General features: G+C 47.6%; 1 protein-coding gene across 1 annotated transcript in view; it reads right to left on the reverse strand.

The window, feature by feature from the left end:
• The window catches only part of ACVR2B (activin A receptor type 2B), a 97,127-nt gene extending 75,423 nt beyond the window's left edge, over window positions 1-21,704 (reverse strand). The window contains exon 1 of the mRNA XM_041488075.1: window positions 21,653-21,704. Coding sequence (XP_041344009.1) covers window positions 21,653-21,704 — 52 coding nt within the window. The remainder of the gene's footprint in view (window positions 1-21,652) is intronic.
• Window positions 21,705-23,739: the final 2,035 nt, after the last annotated feature.

Genomic DNA, 23,739 nt, shown 5'->3' on the forward strand with positions numbered 1-23,739 from the left:
CATCACAACACACCTACTTGGATGCTGTCACAGCTCCCCATCACCTGGCCTTCCCTAAAATCAGAGTACGGCCTAGTTTAAAGATGTTGTTGAAAGCCACGTGTTGTTAGACCACGAGCAACACTTCAAAACCTTATTTTGATGCTGCAGAGTCAGCTGTGGGAGTCTGCCCCACGCAGCTGCCACTCTGCACCAAGAAATGAGCTGCCAGCTCTCCCAGTACCCCACTTCTGCTAAAGTGCATCAAAATGGAAGCAAGTCTTTGGCCAAGACTGCAAGGACCTGTAGCACTTCCAAGGTTTTCTGTGGAGTGACAGAGGAGCTAGCATCCACCTCTTCTTTTACTTTTAAATGTTATGTTCAGTGCAGACAGGAACCTCTCAATCTTCAAAGACTATTTCAAAGTGGTTCTAAGGACTCAGAACTTCTTTAGTAACTCAGCAGCAGATAGGATGCAACCAGCAGCACTTCCCCACTTCTGTCACCCTCTTGGTTAACTGGCTGGAGGAAGTTGCAGACTCTTGAACACAACACTTTAAAGCATTTGGAGATTTTTCCTTTAGGAGAACCTGGGAAAAAGGTCCCCCTTATGTTCAAATATCATAGAAATCCTAGAATGGTTTGGGTTGGAAGGGGCCTTAAAGATGATCTATTTGCAATCCCCCCTGCCATGGGCAGGGATACCCTTCCATTAAATCAGGCTGCTCAAATCCCCATCCCACTGTCCTTCTCCTGTTCCAGTGCCTCATCCCCCACACAGTGAAGAATTCCCTCCCAATATCCAATCTAAACCTACTCTCTTTCATTTTGAAACCACCCCCCTTCTCCTATCATTACATGTCAAAGGAACTTCTCCAGATTTCTTGAAGGCTGCCTTCAGACACTGAAGGTCATGCCAGAGCCTTCCCCGGGCTGAACAATCCCAAACGTCTCAGAATTCCCTTAGAGAGGAGGTGTTCCATCACTTCAGTCATCTTTGTGGCCCTGTCTAAATAGCTAAACACCCCTGAGAGCATGGCATTAGAGCTGGATTCATTCAGTAGATCACCACAGCAGTGGTGGCAAGGACTTTGCTGTGTCTGGACTTTGCTGATCCTGGGCAGAGTGGCTGCCTCCAGCTGAACTGGGTGAGTACCTGACAGCAGAAAACAAGCAAGTGCAGCAAGAAAACAAGAGCAAAATTCCTCTCTGTGCGTGCCTGATTGAAAACTTGATGGATTAAGAGGTGACTCAAACTGGGAAGGAGAAATATTTAAGGAGTCAAAAAGGACATATGCTTCACAAACAAGAATTTGGCTCTCTCCATTTTTCTTGATGATAATATTCTCCCCAGTGAAAGATATGAGAATGTAATATAGATGGATGTAATATAGATAAAAACTAATAAACATCCTAGTCCACACAAGAAATACCATCACACACATTTAATCCCGACCCTAGCAAAAAGAAGATAAAAACTCCACAGGAGATGCTGCTGGGAGAATTTTTGATAATACATCCAAGAGAAGAGTAACTCAGACACCTCTGTGGCTGTCCTGTGCTCAGCCCCCATCCAGCCCCCAGCCCTGCCCCAGATGCTCGGGCAGGGAAGGAGCACAACCACTGCCCTCAATTAAGGGTTCAGATAAACTCTTGGGAAGGCAGAAAATCTCCAAGACACTGGATTGGGCCTGAGAGCATTAGACTGAGGCAGATGTGGAGAGACCACGAGGGGAAAGAGAGATGCTCACAAGTGCCAAGATGGATTAGGATCAGCACCTGTCCCCAGTGGACCCCTCCTGCTCCCCGCTGGATGCTCTGCTGAGTTATCTCAACTACTGCAAACTTTTCCTCTGCTCCCTCTGCTGCTGGGCCACCAGTTGAGCACAGCAGAGGAAGAGTCACCTCATCAGGGGGGTGGAAAACCAAGGAAAACTCTGCTGTCAGAGAAAAAGCAGCTCTCCCCACTCAGTCCCCTCACACGTGCCACTGTCTCAGGTCACCAAGTGCCTGATGGAGGCACAAGAACCAGCCAGCACAAAGGAAATCAGTGCCCTCTCATGCTGCAGACTTACAGCCCTCTCCTAGTGCTGACACAGCTCAAATTTCAATTAAAAAATGCAGGATTGTGCTCATAGCAGAATAAATAGTGGGGGAAAATCACTATGGCAAAATACTGTTTCTTTTTTTGGGACCCACTATGTGTATGAAACCCTGGCTGGTTTTGCCAGCAGCTGGTCCACAACCTGCACAGTATTTCCAGAAGTGTTTCCAGTCCAATCTACTCAATTTAGCTAGAATAACTCACTCATTTCATAACGGCAGCTGGAGAGGTTTGAGCACTGCTGCTTTTAAAGAGGAGAAAATGTCTGGATGATTTTTAGGAATGCAAACAAAACCAAAAAAAAAAAAAAAAAAAAAAAGATGCAAATCTTGATTCAGCTGTGATTTCACATTAGATGGCACTCTCAAACGTGATTCTACCAGGACAGCAGCAGCTTTTCCACACAGGGATTTGTACTCAAAGTTGTTATTTCTTAGAAAGAAAATCCTGGCTGCCTCTCCCAAATACAAACTAGTGCCTGGAAACAAGGGGTACAGGAGAGCCAACATGTGCACCCTCCTAATGCATGCAAGCCTCCTTGCTTCCCTGGGATGACTCCCCTGAAGATCCCCAATGTTCTTCACTTTCCTGCTGCTCCCCACAGCCCTTTGGCCCATCCTGGTGTCCATCTGGGGGGGATGGCTGTGTGGATGTCCCTAAGGCCACAGCGGTGCCATGGAGAGTGGCTCCTGTCCCACAGCCTGGCTGGTGGAAAATCAAAATAGATTCCTGTGACACCAGCGTAGACATGGCACCTAGACCTATTTTATCTAAAAGCTCACTTCTTCCTCAGAGGATGAGGTGATTGGTTCATTTTTATATTCTCAGGGTACAGAATCACAAATCCCAACACCAGAAGAGACCCCAGCACAACTGGTGCACAGGACCCTGCAGACCACACAGAGCCAATGTCTGGATTACAGTGTGGTTTAAAGGGCACCAGCAGGGAATCAGGGAGACGAGTGCTGGGACAAGGAGGATCAGGAACGTTGGATGAGATGCAACTGCAGAAGGGCAGAAAGAGCAGAGCACCCGGCTCGCTTGCGGCTGCGGAGCTCCCCTCCCTGCATCCTCAGGGGACAGGGACCATCAGATCTTTCTCCTGGCTCTTCCCACTCTGGCTGCACCCAACAGAGAGCACAATGAGAAATGCAACCCCAGCCCAGCACACCACTGCACCCAGGGGGAGGTAGATGGGACAGAGGAGCAGCCAGCTCACCAGCCAGCTGCTGGGTTTTGGGAAACGCAATGAACTGAGAAGCTGCTGCCTTTCCTCCTGGAGACACCACACGTGCCAATGAAAACTGAGAAAAACACGATCTTTCAGCAACTTCTGCTCCCAATGACAGGCACTTCATTGCCTCAAACATCTCTGCACCTGTTCTGCCAGTCCAAGCAGCAGGAGCTGGAATAAGGGCAGGGCACCCAACAGCTCCCACGCCAAGGCAGGACTGCTGGGATCTGCTGCCTGCTGATGGCATGCTCCAGACTGTACAGTCATGGAAAGCTGGATGGCAGGCTCGAGAAACCCTCACCCTGGCACAAAGTCAACAGAAAGTATCACCATGCCTCAAAGCCAATGCTGTTACACAAAGACCAAAAAAACCAAGCAGAGCAGCAGTTGTGAAGTCCTACCCAAGCTTAAAAATACTAGACCCCACTGAAAAAAATAAATAATAATTACAGTATGGAGAGGTGCTTTATTTTCTGTGACCTCTGGCTGAATGCTTCCTAGGGGAGGGACTGCTGGAGCACAGGCAGGATGCTCTGGTATCTCCCTCCTCTTGGAAGCACACTGCAAACTTGCAGCTCCTCCATGACAGAGGGCTAAAAAGGGAGCAAGAATCTATCGGTCCCACTTACAAGGGAACATGCACCACATCATCCATAAAACCTAGGCAGATGGATCATTAGGAGGTTTCTGTTTGACAGAGTGGATGCACAGTTTAAGTACAAAACAGCATCCCAACATGCTCCAAGTGAGGCACCAAACATGTCAAGGATCCAAACAAACTTAGGAGACTCATGGAAAAATAATACGTCTTCACCACAGAGTGAAAGAACTCTCATTTTATGTGGCTGTAATTCAACCTGAAGATTAATATGTTGTAAGGGTCTAAAGAAACTCCGAACCAGCCCCGCCACTTCCATTTCAAACCTTCTCTTTTCAAACAAGCAAAATGTCAGATGGCATCAGGTCAGCCTCAAATGGGATTTCTCTTCCCCTGCTCTGACTGCGAGCCACTTACCCAGCTTACCTTGAAGGACATGTGCTACAGATCAGCTGAGGTGAAGCCTGGAAGGACACAGGTTGTTATTTGCAGATGGAAGGTTTGCACATGCACACAGTCACCTCCGTGTTTTGCAGAAAAGATTCTTTTTTCACTTGAAAAATATTTATGTCAGCCACTACAACCACTTGAGGAGAAGAAGTGTGCAATGTGCTCTGGAGAGGCAAGAAACAAGAAACCACTGCTGGGTTTTGGAGCAATATCCTTGTTACAGAAGCTCTCCACAACTGGGTTTTGTCTTTTCTTGGCCAATGCAGGGGCAAGATTTCCAAAGTTCATACTTTTACTGACAAATGAGGGGAATTAGTTCATCAGTCACTTCCAGAAAATCTATCTCTTGCACCAAAATCAGATCTGCGTCAGCCCCAGCATCCAGGCCTGGCTAAATGCCACCACAGCTCACAAGAGGGTTGAGCCTCATGCCTTTACAGGGAAGGAAATTGTAAGAAAAATTTAGGTAGCTACGTCTCTTAAAAAGATATCAGCCTGAGACACATAACTTCCAAGCTGTTTCCCCCCCTGTATCTCCAGGAGATTTCTAGGTCTGCTCTGGTACCCACAAATGCCCCACTGCCCTGTGCATGTTCTCAGTTACACGTCTGACAAGAAACATCAACCTCTTCAGGGGAAATTCAAAGGGACATCAGTGCTGAGAATGCTCAGGAACACCTCCCTGTTACTTTATAATCACTGATTCACATCCCAGGGAACCTGCATTGAGCCCCTGGCATGTCCACACCCCAGTGTGTGCCACCACCTTCCTGCACCCCCATGTGCCCGAGTGTCCCTTGTCCAGCCCCAAGGGCTGAAAGCCAACATTTCAACAGGAAGGGTTTAGCAGAGGGATAAACAGACGTGTAAGAGATGCAGACACCATAAAATAATAGAGTCATAGAATAGTTTGGGTTGGAAAGGACTTTAAAAAACATGTAGGTCCAGCCTCCCCCTTCCACTAAACCAGGTTGCTCTAAATCACATCCAGCCTGGCCTTGAACACTTCCAGGGATGGGATCCACAGAGAACCACAGCTTCTCTGGGAAACCTGTGCCAGAACCTCACCACCCTCACAGTGAAGAATTTGTTCCTAATATCTAATCTAAATTTCCCCTCTTTCAGTTTAGAGCCATTATCCCTTGCCCAATCCCTCCATGCCCTCCCCAGCAGTCCCTCTCCAGGTCCCCTTCGGCCCCCTGAGGTACCATAAGGTCACACCAAGGCCTTCTGTTTTCCAGGCTGAACAATCCCAGTTCTCTCAGCCTTTCCCCATAGGAGAAGTGCTCCATCCTTAAATGTTAAGTGCTCCATTTGTCAATGTTAAGTCATGTGATATCAAGATCCGGAGGCAGAAGAGGACAAACAAAAAATAATGGAAGCACTGACAGGCTGCCTTGTCTCTCTTCCTGCAAATCTTCCCGTTACTCCACTCCTTCCTCTCTAAATCGTGTTAATGCTCCATGTTCCCCTTCCTTCTCTTCCCTGGGAACTGGGCCCTCTAAAGCTCCAAAACTGTGATAACCCAAACAAAACCAACCAAACAAAAACACAAATAAAAACCAACACTTCCTCCCCCACCAAAAAAACCCCAACAAACAACAAAGCAAAGAAAAACATCCTTCACAAAACTATTCATTTTATACCTTATCTTTTTAAACAAACTTTGTATGCCACTAAACCCAAGCATTATTTTAAACACATATTTTCTGGTGCTACATCAGCTCTGACAAGAGAAAGGAACTGCTGCTTTTCCTTGTCAGATTCATCTGTGGTAAATAAATAGCAGAAAGCCAGTGAAACAAACTATGAGGGTTTTCTTGCTTTGTTTTGGTTTTGGGGCTTTTTTTTTTTTTTGAGCGCCATTGAAGAAGAAACACCTAAACAAAACCATTACATTCATGGTGCTGACCACAACACTTTAAGTCCATGAAACCTCAATAAATATTTTTACAATGAAGCCTGCAAGAAGAGATAATACTTCAGACATTTATAGGACTTTTATTTCTCTATAAATGTATCATGGAAGTTGAAAACACTGAGTTATTATTTCCATTCTAACTTTGAAAAAATTAGGGAAGAAAGGAAAAAAAGATGCCAGAATATTTTACTAAGAAGAGGTTTTTGTGAAAGACCTCTCTCAGGAGCTCCCATCAACTCATTCTGGCTGCTTCTTTGAAGCCACATCAACAGCAATAATTTAATTTACAGTCCAGATAAAAGACATTTCCAAAGACATGAGGGGAGGGAGAAGGGGGTTAGTAGGGCATTCCAAGTTTAATTCAGTCCAGCTACCTGCTGCCTGTTTGGGATCTAACTCCTGACAGCTCATCCTCCACCAAACCAGAGCTGCAGCAGAAAACGGTGTCCCAGATACCCAGGGGATGGGAGGGCTGAGTGTCACACAAGAGTACCCTGCAAGGTCTATAAATTGCAGCCAAAATGGATCTAATCACAGCAGGCACTGCAAAAAAAATGTAGCAAGCATGGTCCTGCTGGGAAGAGGAGATGAGCCCAGGACAGGGGATGCTCCAGCCAGAGGATTTGATTCAGCTCCCCTCCAGGGCTCTTGGAAGACAAGGAAGGGGAAAAGAAACAAGCAAAAAGCATTGTGAGCATCCACTTGAAAACATCTGCTTAGGAGATAGATAAATAAAAAGCTTTTTATCACACATGGTTTTAAGAAGAATAGACCAATTGCAAATTGTCACCAGAGCCCCAGTGGGAGAGCCAGAAGATCCCCAAATGGTTTGGGTTGAAAGGAACCTAATAGATCATTTGATTCCAATCCCCTGCCATGGGCAGGGACACCTTCCACTGTCCCAGGCTGCTCCAAGCCCTGTCCAACCTGGCCTTGGACACTGCCAGGGATGGGGCAGCCACAGCTGCTCTGGACAATGGAGAGGATTACAGCCCCAGTGGGGAAAAAGAGCAGGGACAGGTTTCTCCAGTTCTAGGTAGGCTCCTCCAGCTGTGAGGAGCAACAGGCACTTGGGGAGGGGAAGGGAAGAGTTAATGGGAAACACAGGAGGATCGACAGGACCATCACAGCAGGGTGATCTCTCCAGTGATGGAGATGCTGCAAGAGGGTCCCTGCCCCATCACTCCTCTCCTGGACTGAACTGTGGAGATTGACTTCAGGACACCCTTCCCTGCAAACTGCAGATAAAAATCTGTAAAGATATCTAATCTGTACCAGAGTCTGGCTTTCCTGCCCAGCACTGCTGATGAGCTCAGCAGCAGTGTCCATAAAAATACCCTGGCAAAATCCCTGCGCACACACACAAGCAAAAAAAAATCCACCAGGCTCAGCTGCTTTTGTTCTGGTAAGCGAGGAAACAATTACTGAAGCTGGAACAGGCAACTTCTTGTAAAGGGAAAGAAAGGTGGAGAGGACACAAACAAAAATCAAAACAACCCAAATAATGAGAAGTAGGTGAGTTGCTTGAGAAGTGATAAAAGAAAAAGGTTAATAAAGACTCACAAACCAAGCTCATGCATCACTTGCTACTGGCCACGTTTCCCATTAGGAGAAACCTCCTGTAAACACTGCATCTGAGCACTGGGCAAACCAGGATGGACACAGGCATGAAAAGGAGGTGACCAACACGAGGCAGAGACAAGTCCAACACCTTAAAGGAGGTGCCTAATCCTGCAGCACCAAGAGAGCTGCTGGCAACAGGGTGGTGCCATAAAACAACAAAAACACTCTATGTCTGAAGAAAGCAAGCAATGACAGGCAAACACTGCCTCTGTCCAGCTGACAAGAGCCAACCTGCCCCTGCAGATATGGTGGCATCAGTTCCTGCCCTGATTTTCCTTCCCAGGATTTCTCACTACCCCATGAGGAGCTGGATTTTTGCTGCTACATCCCTCAGGGTCATTTAGAAGATGTAAAACATTGCTTTTCATTTAAAGAAAAATATTTTCCAGCCCTCAAGGAAGGGGAAAAGAAATACAGAAAAGCACAAAAACATGATTAATGTGCATTCTTCTACCTGAAACCCCAGAAAACAAAACCAACCTCATTATATTTGTTGCTGTTTGCTTTCCCAATATCTAAAGCCAGGTTTTAGTGGAAGGGAGAGAGGGAGGGAGGGAACACAGCAATGAACTCATCACTTCTACCACGCTGAAAACAATCTGCTCCTCAGACCTGTCTGTCCAGCGTGGTGATGGAAGGGGATGAGCAGCAGTATTTCACACTCCCAGATCCATGGTCTACATCCATAATCAGCTCTCCAGTACCTCCACAGGCTTCAGGAGAAGATCCAAGCAGATTTATAGGAGGCTGATTCTGGATTAGTAGTCCCCAAGGAAATTTTCCTCCCAACACCCACAAGTCAGAGGTTGATTTATACCCAACCTATAATAGACTCTATTCCTTAGAGACAACTCCTTGTCTTCAACCCCGCTGCCATTGCTGAAATGGGAGATTTGGCTTGGTTTAACAGTTGTGGAGTTTATAAATACTGAAAGCAGCACTCAACTGAGGCTGGAGACACTTAAACTACCTTAGACCAACGGGATGCCATGCAGTAAGGAGCAGTAATGAGAGGATGGCACATTCATAACCTAAAGTTTTCATTAAAAACTCGCAGCCCAAGGAAGCTCACCCCTCCAGAGCAGAAACACTCAGTTCTCCTAATTACCCAAAGAGCAAATCTTTGCATGAACCAGGGAGTCCAGGGGAGAGCTCCTGAAGAGCACGTGGATCCATTAGGCAGGAACTGGGGAAGAACCAGCCAGGGGGCTGTAAATGAGGTGGAGCACAGCCCATTCCTGACGCCACTCAGCACCCCAGCGTGCATCACACAGCAAGCAGCTGCCACCAGCACCAGGCTGGGAGCCCCTGAAAGCAGATTCAGGGGAAAGCAGGACTCCTGAAAAGAAGTTGCTAGATACCAAAGTCCCTGGGTGGAGCTTTCTCCACCTGCAAGCACAACACAGTCTCTTCTCCAGTTTTTACTTGTTTTTAAAGGTGTAATGTGCTATCTGAGCAGAGCCACAGCACACACTGCAAGACTACGCGGTGTTTGCCACGTCATCCGTACAAACAGAGGTGATGGAAGCCACCAAATCCTTGACTCTACAAAACCCTGAGAAGGAAGCTCTGCTGAAGGACAGAGCTAACTATTATAGCTGTGCAAAGTCAGATCTAACAGCCAGCAACTGGGAAAGATCCATTTATCTATCCAACTAGAAAAATATCTGCTGGTTAAAGAAACAGCAGTCGAACAAAGAAATGGCAAGCGTTGGCTATGTTTTACAATGCACAAGTCAGAGCCACAAAAATATGTTCCTGGGAGTGCCAACATCCCAATGAAAACAAATCCCAGAACATAAAAAAAGGGATAAAAGCACAATACAAACCTCTTTCTTTCCCCCACAATTCTGCCCCGTGACCGTGTGCCACAGAAACAAATCTGGCTTGGGTAGAAGGCTTTTTTTCCCACCGAAAAACAATTAAACCCCTTTTGTTTGTGTTTATAGCAAAATTAATGCCAACCACTAATAAATTCTGGTTTTGTGGAGTTTTATGGGTTTTTTTTATTGTTTAAGAGCACAAACCAAACTGAGTGGTTGCTCTTTCCAGAATGTCTCCTCACACGTCTCAACACAAGATGAGGAGGTTGAACATCCTGCTCTCATAATCCTTGTCACAATCAGAAGCTTTCTGGGGAAGAAACACCCCAAAAAGAGGAAACCAGCCACTTTTCATTCCATGCCATTTTTCAGACCCTTTTCCTTCATGGAGTACATGGAGCAGGAAAAGAAAGGGAAGCCATAACATGAATGCAGATACAGAAGTACATTTAAGAAAGCAAAGCACCAAGATTGATTAGAGTGTTCCTCTGCTTTAATAAAGAGCCTAATGATGTCCAAATTATAGCAAAGCTCAATTGTGTAACCAAGGAGCCAAGATTTCATCCTTGATAAGGACATGGATTTCTGTCTCGCAGGAGAAGCCTGCAGTTCACTAACAAAGATGACCTTTCATATTATACCCTTCAAGGCCACAATTAGCTGGAGAAATACTGGACTAACTTGGCAACATGAGTTTTTATACACTGTGCTAATTTTTAGCAGAAACTTGCCAAGACCATTACCATCATCTAACAAGACATTTTTTCCTCCTTTCCTAAAAAAAAAAAAAAAGAAAGAACCCCACTGCTCTCCAGACCCAATTTACTTTCCACAATTCAATGCAGTTTTAATTAAGATGATTAAATTACAGCAAAAATGATTAAGATGATATCCCACAGCAAACCTCTAAAGGTATAACACCTTAATCCAGAAAAACCTGGCATGCACATAGTCATGATAAAGTATTCATGAAAAGCTAGAATTTTACACATGAACCAATTCTACATCACTCAAACATTACCTTGGGAGATATTTGTCACAAGTAAAAAAACAGTGACATCCATCAACATAGCACAGTTTTTCCAAGACTACACAGAAAGAAATCTACACAGAAAAAATTTGAAAAGGCTACAATTACTTTGACAATGTTTCTACAGCTCAGAGGAATTTGGGGGTTGAAATAAGTGGTTTCCTTCTCCTTCACAGGGCTCCCAAAATCAATTTTATATATAAATACCCACACCGAGGGGTTTTGCAGAGTTAACTGCATCAGAATAAAGCCCTACAAAGTAGATCCATTCCCAAAATGCAGATCCATTCCCAAAAATGCAGATCCATTCCCAAAATGTTGCTACACTTTGCATCTGAGACTTCTTTGTGTCTCTTCTCTGAGACAAGAGACCTCCTAGCTCTCAAGATGGGGAGGGGAGTGGAGATCACTAAAGAGTAAGAGGAAAGGAAAAAAGAAATCTGCATATTGGATTGAGTGGCCATACTAGGGAGCTACTAACACCTGAATCACATATTCAGGACACAAAACCTCTGGAAAGCTCACAAAGAACAAGTGCATTAGAGAAGCTCAGTGACTTTTTTTTTTTTTTTCTTTTTGGTTTGTTTAATTAATGTAGCTCTGAATGGCCCAGTCACCAGACAGTTGTAACAGATCTGATGAGAGGTTAACTTCATATTTTTCTGAATTAGACAAAGAAAAGTATAAATAAAAAAAAAGGATAAAATTCCAACATAAATCCTCCACCAAGACTGCTATGAAATAACTCTTTTGTTTAATTATTATGAGTTGGGTAGGCAAACACTGGATCCCGATGGACAGAGAGCAGCTGTTACTATAACAGAAAGACATTCATCTTCCCTCCTCGGGACCCTGAAATCCTATCAACAATGCCTGTAAAACGACTCTCAGCTCCCCCCCTCTCCCACTTTTTGCCTGTCTTTCATATCCAGACCTATTTTTAGCCAACTTTTATTTTGTTGTGGCACACTTCAAAGCTGTGCGTGTTAGCTCGTTCGAAATCATTTCCATGCGCAAAAAGCTTTGGGGACATCAGCGTGGGGACTCTGGGGGCAGGAGAAGGGCACGTCCCTCGCCCTGGGTCTCTTCTTTCACCAGGGATTCATTGAGAAGGAGCCTACAGACACAGTTACCCAGACAGATACACTTGCATCTCATTTACCTCTGAGGCTCACAGTTACCTTGGAGGGTTTCTTTTAGCTGCTACATAATAAGCAGTCGATCCCTACACGAAAAGGAAATTCTATTACCAATTAAGAAAAAAAAAAAAAAAAGTTTCTCATGTTTGCTTTTAGCAACACTAACTCTGTCCAATTCGATGATAACAGAAACTATGTATCTAGAGGAAACTTTCTACAGCAATAAAAATTAGCTGTTAAAGACTTCCATAGTTATCTGAGGCACAATATAAATGTTAAAATACCCTGCAGGAATGGGCACACGCAGCCAATCTCCAGCAGATGTGAACAGCCAGAGTGTCAGGGCATCAGGAGACAGCAGCCCTGGGGACAGCACATTCAGTGGCTGGGTGTTTTTCCCTTTCCTTTTTTTCTTTTTAGCATCCAGCAAAATCCAGGCTGAATGAGCTTTGTGCCTCCAAGCTGCACCCAGGAGAGGAAACACCCAGGGACAGCAAGTGTGCTCATTAGAAAGCTCCATCAGGCATTGCTGGTCTTTATCACAGACCCAAAGAAGCCTGGAAATTGGGACTGGAGGGACATCATGTTGTTTCAAACACTGTAAAAGGTGATTAAAACCTACACAGGAATTTCTTGCTATTATTGAGCCCTTCCACAGGGCCCAGCTCCATGATTTCACTTTACAAAGATGCTCCAGGAGCTTGAGGAAGAGCCTATGGCAGTGAAACAACAGCAATCAGATCAAAACATTAATTTCTATGAGTTTTGGATTGTTGGGGGGATTTTTTTGGCTTTTTCTGAGGTTTGCTTTTTTGGGGGCAGGAAGTTGCAATTTGTGTTTTGGTTTGGGTTTTTTTTTAAAACATTTGTCTATGAAATATTTCAAAGGAAGCCTGGGAGCAGGGATGAGAGAGCTCCGTGGCAGGCACAGCCCACGGCAGCATCCCCAGCTGAGCTTCCATTCAGAGATGGTGATGCCACGGCTCCAGAATTCTCACCAGACCTGGGCACTCAATTCCACACCACACCTGGCAGCAGCCAGAGCCAGCACCCCAGGAAGGCAGCACCAAGCATCAAAAAGAACCATCCTGCTTCAGGTTGTGCTAAGCTTTATCTGTGTCCCAGGCTCCTTACATAAAAAGGAATTTCATAGCAGGGAACTGTTCCAGGTGTGTCAGCACCAGTGCCTATTGCCCACCACAAAAATTCATTTTTTTAGGAGCCAGCCAGGTGAGTGTTTTCCAGCACAACTGCAATAGGTATTTGGAAAACTGCCTTATCCCAGGTGTAAGAATGTGCTTTAACAGAAGCTTTGCTATAAAACCAAAAGTTCCTGATAAGCTGTGGATGCATGTGAAAGCCAAGGATTATGAGTTCAAACTTTTGTGCACCCAAGAGCTGCCCAATAGCTGCTGCTGGGCTGTAACTGGATACTCTCCACAAAACCCAAGGACAACTGAATTTCTCAGCCTGCAAATATACAGGGGAATTAGCATTCTTAACCCATTAATTACCCTCAGGAACTAAAGTGGCCATAAAAATCCCACTATTCCAGTTGCCATACTGAGGGGAAATAAAATGCCAAAACAAAGACTTGGGAGAAAGAAGAGAACTGGGAGCCTAAAGGACACATTGCCATGGCTCAGTTGTCCCAAGAGTGAGGACAAGGCTACCACCAGGATAACCACAAATCTGGACTTTGCTGAGCAGATGCATCCCAAGTCAACTGCAGATTCTCTCTGGTGAGTAAGGGACTCCTGCAAATGCATGTGGAAATGCACAGGTCTGAAGCAAAGCCAATGCCTTCTCATATTTGAGAGCCTACAAAGCTCACTGGCTCTTCCAAGACCAGTGCCACAGCCTCCTCACAACTTTCCTGTAAAGCCCAGCTTGCTGCCTCAGAGAAAGGCCTGGACATCAGCCGTGCAAAGCTCAAATTCCCTCTTTTCCCAGAAGAAGAAAGTATCAGTAGCAAACAGAGCAACTGGAGGGGGGAGTTTGCAGACAGCTCAGCCAAGCTGCAGCAACAGCCACCAGCCCTCAGCAGCAATCCAGAGACTGCAAAACATAAGAACATCACTAAAAGGGCTTAAAACCATGCAATATAATCATTTTCTGAAATACTTTTTAAAAGTCACAAAAAGGAGACAAGTTTTGATTGAACATTTCTTCACTTCAGACCCACGGTTGCATTCCTGCCTCCCCAGGAATTCAAAGCAGTCAGCAGAGGTAAATTATGTATAAGCAAAATATTCCTAAAAGCCAAATTTTAGAGGTAACACCCATTACACAAGGCATTTTTAAATAGCTAAATGTCGAAGAAAAGAACAGTTAGCGACCTAGATTGACCATTTGATAGATCAGGCACAAATGGAGCTAACTTTATCCCTCTCATCCACTCAAAGGCTTATCATCTCACACCTTAGAGAAATAAATTAGGAAGAAGCATTGCATTAGCACTACTGGCACCACACAGAAAATTTCAAGTTCCGCTACCACTAAGAAAACAAGTTCTATAATGGGAAAAAGAATACGACAAATAAATAATTAAAAAAAAAAAAAAAAACAACAAAACAGAGGCAGTCACAGCACCTAAGACCCTACAGTGTCAGCTACTCTGGAATTTTTAAAATGACAGCCTTTGCTGCTGTGGTTTGGGACTCATTCAGCACAGGTCTGGGATTTGGGGTTGGCCCAGAAAGTGCCAGACACACTCATTTCCCCCAGGTTTTGTTTATTTCTCTATAAAACTGACAGCAATACATTCCATTTCCAGCTTTACTGCAGGAGGATTAAGTCACCCTCTCTGCTCCCAGGAGCACCTTTTTCTTCTCCCTTTGTCACACAAAAGTACTTATTAGACAGAAGAAGTCCAGTTCAACATCCACATCTAAATTTGCATGAGTATCCACTTCAGTGGAAGTTAATGGAGTTCAGATTGTAAAGCACCGCATCTCTTCATGTGCTTTATTCTCTTTGTCTAAAGAGGAGGCATTCATACACTATACATTACTATGAGACTGAAACAGGAGGAAAAAAACCCAAAATGATACCTCTGGTTTAATAAAATTACCAGAACATTCTATTTTTCCCAGCAAATTTAATGTCAGGTGGACAAGAAAGGATAATGGGGTGGTCAGAGCACCAGCCAAGGACCCAAGAGGATGGGGAGCAATGCCCTTGCTCTGCCACTGACTTCAAGGTCCCAGAGAAGTCACTCCCACCAGGGAATAACTGGAAAATTTTTGTTATGTTCCCAGAGTAAACATCCAGAGATACAAGTTTCCCTTCTAGAAAACACTTTCAAAGGTTTATTTCAGCTCCTTAATACGCCCCAAACCCATCAGGAAGGCAAAAATGGTGCTCCAGGCCCAGGCTGCCTCCTGCTCTGCAGCCAGGGCTGTGCAATCCCCTGAGCAGAGCTCCCCCAAAGTCCGAAACTGAATCTGTGGTGAAACGACACACCGAGGAGGAAATCATGGAATTATTGATGAGAAACACATCATTCACGTTGGTCATTCACATCCTCCTCCAGCCAGGCACCAGCAGGCTGCTCCTTCCCCTGTGCTTCTCTTTGCACACCTGTATGAGCCAGTCCCTGCTTGCAGGCAGCCCGGCCTAAGAGAAAAGGATCTTTCCAAGACTAAAAATACAGCAACCACCTCCAGCACAGTCATTGAAAGAAAAGAAATTTTAAAAATCACTTAAAGTGGTCAGAGCACACTCAGGTTTAAGCCAAATTTTACCCCAGACAGGAACATTTCTTCATGCAGATTATTCTTTCAGCACAGGTACGAAATATTGGGTGTGACCTTGGCTGAGCCACTTTGTGATGCAGCAGGGAGCACTTGCAGACAGAATTTTCTCTCTCTCTTGGCCCCTGTGCTCTGGGTTTTTGGGGCAGGGACCTTCTCTCAACACAAACAGCACTTTGCAAAAAGAGGAGCTGTATTTTTCTGAGGCCCCTAGACACCAGCAAGATTTTTTTTCTTAAGTAGCATGATGGACCAATGCCACATGCAATAACCTAATCAGAGTAAAAGATTCAAATACTGGCAAAATAAGAGGCACTTGTGTGCTGGAGCGAAGCATATTGTTATTTTACAGTGTACACTGACAATTGCTGCTCTTAACTTTTAGTTTGAATTGAAGCTATACCACAGTAAAGGAGGAAGATGACAGAGAGAAAAAGAACATGAAACTGGTGAAAAAGACCAACAGTTATATTCAAATCTAAGCATAAAATGTGCTGGGTCTGCAGAACACAGGCAGAGTGTTTCCTTTTTAATTTACTTCTTTGCCCCTCTGACTTCAGTGGCTCCAAGAAACCTCACAAAGAAGACTGGGGGGCAGTGATGTATATTTTTCTAATATACCTTAAAGGAACAAATGACTAATGAGATACAAAATTATTTCAGAATGAAGTAATAATGAAGAGAAGAGATTAGACATTAGTTGATCCTCAATGGTTAATGGAGAGGAAAGGGAAGGGGAAGAGTGGAGCTTATACTGGTGAATACTTCGGTCACAAACACCTCTCTTAAACACATCCAATTTCACTGATGTGAAAATCTCCACATGAAGGAACAGGCGAAAAAGAGCTTAAGTGGGAACAGGGTGCAGAATGCCAAGTGCTACACTGAATAATTCAGATCCAGGCAGTGCTATTGGCCAGGCAGGAAAATCACACTCCCCTGCTAGTTTTAAAATCAAAGGCCAAGGAGGGATAAAAGAGAAAGACAACACCTCTTTAAAGCAGAGATTACACTCCGTGGGTCCCATTTCCCAAGTTCCCATAACATTTTGTTGCAGGGAGAGCGCTGGAGCTGCAGTGGTGCCAGGGCACAGCACCTCACTGCCCACCCCGCTGCACCCCTCACTGCCTCACCCTCATTTCCCACCTCCCTGCCCACCCAGGGACCTGGGGACCTCGGCCACCTGCCTCGGTGACACCGCTCCTCCAGCCCAGCAGCAAGAAAATGCCAACTCTGCAGCAGGGACCGACCAGCCCTGACTTCCCCAGCTGCCTCCGTGAGACTTTCTCCGTGCACAAGCGCTTCTCCAGTTGCCTGAGGGCAAGACTCCATCAGGGCTTTCATTTGGATCTAGAGCACTGCTCAGCTCTAGAAGGTTCTCTCCCCTGCCTGCACCATTCCCAAATTTCAGCCACGCTTCTCCAGTGCCAGCGGACAGGGCTGGACACGTGGATTTGCAGGCAAGGGCTGGGAGGCACCGTAAGGAGACATCAGAGCATCAGTGTCCTTCCTTAGCCAGGAGCAGGGGGTCAGCAAGGCACTTCCACAACTTTTAGACCACTGTCCTGGGTGTGTTTGATAGAAAGGTCATTTCTATTTACACTTCATGGGGCTTGAAAGATCCCGTGCTCCAAAAATCCCATTTAATTCTGACTGTTCTAGTGCAGCACCAGACGGTCAACTACTTTAACACTAAATTTTAGAAATGTTTCTAAAAGCAGGTCCTGGAACATGACAGCAAAAACACCTTCTGCTACAAGGCCTCAAAGGTGGAGTAACTTTGGCTTCTAGTTATTTTATTTTATTTTAAAGGCATCATGGCTTTCTAGGAACAGGCAACTTTGCCTTTGGGCAGAGCACACGAACACACCCCTGACAGGCGCCCAGCCTCAAAAAATCTCTGCCATGCACCTCCTTCACCCTTGATAAATAAAGATAAGCATTCCTTGCTTCCTTTTACACCTGTAACACTTCTGCAGAAGGACCCATCCCATGGACAGCACAGCAGTAGGATTCCTGGGCCGGTCCCATCATCCCATCACCAACATTTCAAAAGATGCTCTCTTCCATCTCAACCTGTGCACTGGAGAAGCCAGGGAGCAGGGAGCCCTCCTAGGCTGACCTGCAAAGCAAGGAGTGTGTGCATGGGGAAAGGGGAGAATGGTGGGAGAGAGAGAGGAGAACAAAAACAACAAGAAAACAGAAAAGAAAAAAAAAATGTTGGGGGGGGGGGGGGAGGAAGAAAAAAACAATGAGGTTGGCCTGCTTCTTTCTTCTCTACCGTCTATTCAGGGGAGGTCCACAACTGTTGCGTCACATGGAGCACAAAAAAGCCTGACAAGCGTGTTTTAGCTGATGGAGAGCAGAGTGGACAGGAGGCTGCTGACAGCTCAGCGCGGGGACTGCGAGCCCTCGCCTTTAATCGGCTGCTCCTTCCCATCGCATCCAGCGGGCAGGAGCGGCACAGCCCGCACGGGCTGCTCAAAGGCACCAGCCATGGCAGAAATTTCTGCCTCTAAATACTTTAGTTAACTCCCCAGCTCGGGTTAGACCCTCACTCTGGTCCAGGGAGCCGGGATTTTTAGTGCTGCTTGGTCCACAGGAGCCAAAGGGAGGATGCAGGAGATGCTCCGAAACGGAGAGGGGCGGGGAGTTAAACCACAGGTTGTGCAGGACCTGGAGAGGTGTTTATAAATAATGTCACTAAAAATAATGCACTGATCACTGGCATCTCTAACACAGCATTTTCTTCTCCACAGAACTCTGACAGTGGTTAACTCGGTGGTATAATTATCTGGATTTGACAGCAGCTTAAAAAAAATTATATATCCTAAACACCTGTTCAAGAGTTTTGTGTTTTTAAAGGCCATTGCCATTAACCTTGGGCCACGCACTTCATTGTGTTTAATTAGCAAGCTAATGAAGCCAGTTTTATTCCCTTTCTCAAGTACAAGAGGATAAATACAAGACAGTGAAAGAGAAGACCAGATCCATTTGCAGCACAGTTCATTGCAGCACGGCATTACTTAAACTTGCACAGAAATAAAAGTAAAGTAATGGCTTGGAAAACATGTTAGCAATGCATTCTACAAGACAAATCCTTTTACACCTTCTGTATTTTCTCAAGCTCATCGATTAAAACATGATTTCTGAACATTTGGGCTGCAGAAAATTTGCAAACAAAGGGCTAAAAATAAACACAATGTTTTCCTCAATGAATCCTCAATATTCCAAAAAACTAAGCATAACAGATTTTTTATTTTTTTTTTTAAGAATAGCAACCCTGTGCTTGCTTTGTTACATCCAGCCAAGGTAGAGATGAGAAGCATCAACAATGGAGGTTAAGTGATTTTCGAAAAGCCCACCACTTCCACAGAGCCCTAACATGTACACACACAAAAGGCATACTTTGAGCAAAGCCCAGTGCTCTGAATCCAAGCAACACGCTCCAACTTTGGGTATCTCAGCTTGTTTTCTTTTTTTTTTTTTTTTTTTTTTTTTTTTTAACTGAACAGCTTTAGGAAAAACTGGACAATAAAGATCACGTTGATAAATACTCATAAATATCACAAGACAGGCAGAAAGGCTTTAAAAGAGAGGGAGGGATTTACAGAATGGCTAATGCACTGATTTAGTGATTCAAAAGGACCCTTCCAAATAAACAGAATTATATTCATTTTCTGGGGTTTCTTTATTGTATTTTCGGGGGGAGGGGGGGTTTGAGGAAAAATTCAGCATAGGTATGCCCTGTCAGATTATCTTTTTCATAACATGACACATTTAAGAAGCTTTCAGGGTGGGTGTTTTTTTCTTAAAGCAATTGCTTTTTTCCCCTCCAACTTAGATTTCAGCCACTCTGTGCACAGAGCCACAGGATCAGGTTAAATACCAAAACCAAACCAAACAAAACCCCAACGCCATACCCAAAAACAAAACCAAAAAAATCCGGAAGCCATCTCTTTTATTGAATCACCCGAGATAAAAGGATTCCAAGATATATGGAAAGAAAATACATTGACCATAAATCTCCTTTATGCACATAATAGAATTTTCCAGCCAGGAGAGCTGTTGTGATGATAGCAACGCCGAGCACCAGGAATGCTGCTGGCACACACACAACCCCCCCCTGCCTGCTCCTTCCAAAATACCTGCTCTCCTCAGCGCTGCTATGTAAATACAAACCCGCACAACCCCCTTCCCAACACACGGAAACAAAGCTGCGTACAAGTGTCCCAGCCATCAGATAAAAAAAGCCCGAGCTGGCTTGGCTCGCCAAGAAATTACATTTTTTTTCTCTCTTTTTTTTTTTTTTTTTTTTTTAATTTTTATCGCCCGCTCCCTTTTTTATTGCCACTCGCACGCACTTTCGGTGCGACTCAAAAAAAAAAAAAAATAATAATGAAGCGCTGGCACCGGCGGTAATGGCAGAGGCAGGCGGTGGCAGCGCATATTTAATGGGCACTCGGAACAAAGGAAGCCCGGCTGCAGGAGCGCCCCGGGGCCGGCTCCGCGCCCGCTCCCCCCGCGGCCCCGCCGGGCAGCGCCTTCCCCGGCCCGGGGGACCCGCACCCGGCCACGCACCCGCGGGGAAACCCCCCCTGGCCCCCAGCCGCACAAAGGGGGATGGCAAAGCCGCCGGGAACTCCCCGGCTGCCCATCACGGCTGCAGCATCGCTGCCTCCCGCACCCTGCCCCCCGGAACCCCCCCGGGCACAAACAGCTTCCCCCTCTCGGCCCCCGACCCCTGCCGCGTCCCCCCAGCGCCAGGCCGGGAGATGGAAGGAGCGAAACAAGTCACTGCCCGGAGCCGGGGCGGGGGGCTCAGCCCCGGGGGGGTCGTGGTGGTCAGGCAAGAGGGGGGAGAGGCAAAATTGCTGCCGCGCCGGTTTCTCCCGAGGAAAATGCAGCGCTAATAAAAAAGAATAGGGGAAATAATGATAATAATATAAGGAATAATTAAAACAAGGAGGGAAAGTGGGGAACGCGGGGATTTCCAGCGTGCCCGCGTTCTCAGGTGCTGGGGGCAGCACAGAGGGTCTGACCGCTCCCGCCCCACGAGAGGGATGCGGGATGGGGCACCCCATGGAGACCCCTCCCCGCCTCCCCAAGCGCTGCCCGGTGTCCCCTCCAACTCCCCCGGCCGTGCTCGGGCTTTGGGCGAACTTCCACCCGCGTCCCTCGGCACGACGCGCACCCCGCAGGTTGGGGATGAAGTTTGTAGCCCATATCCGTAAAATAAACGGGATGAAGAAGATGCAAAATAAACACCCTCCTCCGCCGCAGCAGCCTCCTCCGGAGGGATGCTCCCCAGGCACCCCTCGCCGCACACACCCCCTTTTTCCCAACTTTCTCCCCGCTCCCCGCGGAACCAGCCAGCCCCAACAGGCTCGTTCCCTGCTATCCCTACGGGATCGCAGCGTCCCGGGGGGCAGATGGGGAACCGGGGGGGGGAGGTTCCCCATGCCCCCCCCGAGTTACACAACCGCAGCCCGGCAGGAGCGGAGCGCACACATGGCCACTACCTGAGAGACCCCGCAGCATTCCGGAGCGACCCCAGGTCTCCTCCCGCTGCTCCCAACTTGTCCCCCCTTCCCGCAACATCCTCGGCTTCTCCCCCACGCCCCCGCCCAGAAGTAAATGCCCGTTTTTGCAAAGTTTCCTCGAGATCGCGCCGTGTTTACATTGCCATGAATTCCCACAGGCTGCCTGGAGGGAACAAAAAGCAGCACGGGAAGGCTCGTCCTGCGAGCAGGGAGAAAACGGAGAGGGAGGGAGAGGGAGTGAAAAGAAAAAAAAAATATATATATATATAATAACAATAATAACAATAAAGGAAATGAAGGCGATACAGCAGTGGGGGGATTCCCCAGCTCGGGTGCTCTGCTTCGGAGGGTGCTGGAGGGTGGCTGCAAATAACAGCACGGCCCATTCAATTCTGCATTTGGAGACGCGACCGAGAGCCCGAGCGGGAGGTAAACACGCCGAAAGGCTCTTACCTGCACAGAAAGTTCCCCAGAGCACGGCGAAAGTCAGCCACGAAGCAAACATAGTCCTTTACTTTTTTTTTTTTTTTTCCTCGCGTGCACCTCTACCCCAAGGGAAACAAAAATAAAAATAAAAAGATCGAGCGCGTGAAAAGAGGAGGGGAGAAGCGCGGCTCTTCCTTCACTCTCGCTCTCAAAAAGAAGAAAAAAAGAAGAAAAAAAATCTTGGGGGTAGGGGGTGGGAAAAAAAAGAAAAAAAAAAAAACAACAACAACAACAAGAAAATCGGATTTAATTCCTTCGCAGTTGCAAAATTTATCCAGTGGAGACGAACAGACCCGGACGGTTCGACCTGCTCCTGCCCGGCCCCACCGTTCGCTCCCAGCTTTCCAAGAGTTTCTTTCCCTGGGCTTTTGTGCTGGGAGCGCGGCGTGCACCACACACCGACTCCCCCTCCTCCTCCTCCTCCTCCTCCTCTTCCCCTTCCCCCTCCTCCTCCTCCTCCTCCCAACCCAGCCCCTCCGGCTCCCCCAGCAGCGCGGGGCGCACACGCCCCCGCCCCCCCGCGCGCTTCCCGCGCAATGCCCGCGCAGCCGCGCGCGCCTTGCGCGCTCCCCCCGTTCCCCCGCACACGCGCGCGCATCGCCCCCCTTCCTCCTCCTCCTCCTCCTCCTCCTCCTCCTCCTCCTCCCCGCGCCGGCAGCGAGCGGGGCGGCGGCGGCAGGAGCGGGACCGTGCGCGGTTTTTACGGACCCCGCATCGCGGGAGGCGGCGGAGCGGCAGGCAAGGGCCGGCGGAGGGGGCGCGGGGCGGCCGCGGGGTCCGGAGGAGGAGGAGGAGGAGGAAGAGGCGGCGGGGGGCCGCGGCATCGCGGGGTTGCGCGGGGCGGCGGGCGCGGGGGCGCGGCGGGAGGTGCCATGTGCGGGATGGGGAGGAGGGAGAGGGAAATTAAAAAAAACCCACAAGGTGGAGGGTGAAGGGAAAGGGAGGTTTGATGGGGCTTGGGGTTTTGTTGTTGTTGTTGTTTTGGGGTTTTGTTTTAATAATTAAAAAAAAAAAAAAACCTGAACCGCGTCCAAAATGGCTTCTAAAAAAAGGGAGAAGCCAGCGCGGAGCCAGCGGGGAAACCCGGATGTTGGATACAAAGGGGCTGGAGGGGGCGGTGCGGCGCGGGGGCTCCGCGGGCGCTGAGTGGGGAGCGGCGCTGCCCGTCACGGCCGCGCCCGCGGGGAGCCCGGCTGGGCTGGGACCGGGACCGGGGCTGGGAGGGGTGTGTGGACATGGGCAGGTTTAGGGGCTGGGGAGGATGTGTGTGGGTATGGGCAGGTTTAGGGGCAGGAGGGTATGGGTGGAGATGGGCAGGTTTAGGGGCAGGGGCAGGGTGTGTGTGGAGATGGGCAGGTTTGGGGGCAGGGGGCTGTGGAGGGTGTCCGTAGATATGGGCAGATTTAGAGGCAGGGGGCTGCGGAAGGTGTGTGTGGATATGGGCAGGTTAAGGGGCAGGGTGTGTGTAGATAGGGGCAGGGGGCTGTGGACGATATGGGCAGGTTTAGGGGCAGGGGGCTGCAGAGGGTGTCCGAGGATATGGGCAGGTTTAGGGGCAGGGGGCTTTGGAGGAGAGATTTAGGGGCAGAGGATAGGAGTGCAGATTTAGGGGCATAAAGAGGCAAAGAGGTGTGTGTGGAGAGGGGCAGGAGGTGGGAGTGCAGATTTAGGGGCATACAGGGGCAGAAGGGTGTGTGTGGATAGGGGCAGGGCACTGCTGGGGAAGGTTTGGGAAAGGGTGTAGGGGTGGGGGCTGGAGAGAGAGGTTCAGGGGAGAAGTGTGCTGAGGGTGTGTATGGGTAAGGGCAGGTTTAGGAACAGAGGGTTGTGGGGTGATGGAGGTTTAGGGGCAGAAGGTGGCTGAGGAGATGTGTACATGGCAGCAGTTTTAGGGGCAGGGGCTGGAAGTGGAGATTTAGAGGTTTGGGGTGGAGATTTAGGGCCAGAAGGTGGCAGAGAGTGTGTGTGGATAGGGGCAGGTTTAGGGGCATGGGGGTGGCGGGAAGAGCCTGGGGCAAGGAGTAGGGGAAATGCAAATAGGGCAGGGGACAGTG

Source organism: Pyrgilauda ruficollis, unplaced genomic scaffold (assembly GCF_017590135.1).
Source record: "Pyrgilauda ruficollis isolate IOZ18807 unplaced genomic scaffold, ASM1759013v1 scaffold12, whole genome shotgun sequence".
NCBI classification, from domain to species: domain Eukaryota; kingdom Metazoa; phylum Chordata; class Aves; order Passeriformes; family Passeridae; genus Pyrgilauda; species Pyrgilauda ruficollis.